The 1,568-nt window shown below is 46.1% G+C and overlaps 1 protein-coding gene across 1 annotated transcript in view; it reads left to right on the plus strand.

The window, feature by feature from the left end:
• Positions 1-1,353, plus strand: part of surf4l (surfeit 4, like) — a 4,470-nt gene extending 3,117 nt beyond the window's left edge. Inside the window, exon 6 of the mRNA XM_017436585.3 lies at positions 229-1,353. Within this exon, the coding sequence (XP_017292074.1) occupies positions 229-495 (267 nt within the window). The 3' untranslated portion in view covers positions 496-1,353. The remainder of the gene's footprint in view (positions 1-228) is intronic.
• The last annotated feature ends 215 nt before the right edge of the window (positions 1,354-1,568 follow it).

Raw genomic sequence — 1,568 nt, forward strand, 5'->3', positions numbered from 1 at the left:
TCTAACAGAACCGGGTTTAGATCTCCAAACAGGACCGGGTTTAGAGCTCCAAACAGGACCGGGTTTAGAGCTCCAAACAGGACCTGGTTTAGAGCTCCAAACAGGACCGGGTTTAGAGCTCCAAACAGGACCGGGTTTGGAGTTCTAACAGAACCAGGTTTAGAGGTTTAGTCGCAGCAGAACCTGAAGGAGCCTCCCTCTGACTCAGACCGGCTCTCGCCTGTGCAGGTGCTCTTGGACCTGGTGGGCACGGCGCTCGTGGTTCTGGTAGCGGTGGGCTTTAAGACGAAGCTGGCGGCGCTGACGCTGGTCGTCTGGCTGCTCTGCATCAACGTCACCTTCAACGCCTTCTGGAACGTCCCCGCCCACTCGCCCTTCCACGACTTCCTGAAGTACGACTTCTTCCAGACCACCTCGGTGATCGGGGGCCTGCTGCTGGTGGTGGCCCTGGGGCCCGGGGGGGTCTCCATGGACGAGAAGAAGAAGGAGTGGTGAGGAAGAGGAGGGCGGCGTTCAAACACGTAGTTTAATGTTTCCGTTCCATCGAGCTGCAGCAGCTGAAGAGACCTACGGTGGCTCTGAAAGGCCAAAAATCATCACGAACCGGGTTCTGATCCAGAACCAGAACCTCTGAAACTCAGCAGCTTCTGCTGTTTGGATCCGTTTAACTGATCCAGAGTCTGCCGCAGCTCTGAACTGTTTACATTATCACCCACAGTGTTTGAATGGTTTGATGTTCTCCCGGCTGACACAGCGTACGGCAGGCCTGTTTATCATTTAATCAGAGCACGCTCCTGTCTCTGAACAGTCTTAGATCTCACTGTCGTCTCCTTGAATGAATGCATATCGCCCGCTGCTTTAAGGTCAGATCATGTCTCTGTTCGGATGACTCTCAGCTACCACCCCATCTGTCGCTCTGAGGTTTAACTGTTTCTGTGTTTGTCAGACACAAGCAAAAACATAATCACCCGTCCTTCAGAGCAATAATTAATGAACTGGAAGCAGAATAAACCCACAGAAATCTAATCTGACTGTTTTAGATGTTAAAAGACATTTAAATTTATAAGGATTTTAAAATATTTTTACTCAAACAATCCAAATCGTTGGGATCCTAAATTTAAAATTTAAAATATTGTGGTTGTAAATCAGTTTAATTCCTAATTTAAATAAATGTTAACTTCCTGCCTTGCGCTGTGGAACCAGGAGGTGAGAGGAAACTGATCTCAGGACAGATTAATAATCTGAGGCTCAGTCTGACCAGCAGGTGGAGCTGTTTCCTGTTTGTCTTTTATTTATAAAGTGATGCTTAATTTAGTTTTTGTTGGTGTTTAATAAACTGTGCAGCATTAAGAAGCTCTTTGGGTTTGATTTCTGTGTCCGCAGTGAAATAAAAACATCCAAAAAAAATAAAAAAAAAACAGCTGAAGATAGGTGAAAACAGGCGAAACGGAGCTGAAAGTTTTCTTCTGAGCTGAACAGCCGATCAGAAGAATAAAAACAGAAAAGAAGATTCTCTGTGACGCTGAGGGACAGAAATTTGAAGAAGAAACTGAAACAAACAGAACTAA

This window comes from Kryptolebias marmoratus, linkage group LG1, assembly GCF_001649575.2.
Source record: "Kryptolebias marmoratus isolate JLee-2015 linkage group LG1, ASM164957v2, whole genome shotgun sequence".
NCBI classification, from domain to species: domain Eukaryota; kingdom Metazoa; phylum Chordata; class Actinopteri; order Cyprinodontiformes; family Rivulidae; genus Kryptolebias; species Kryptolebias marmoratus.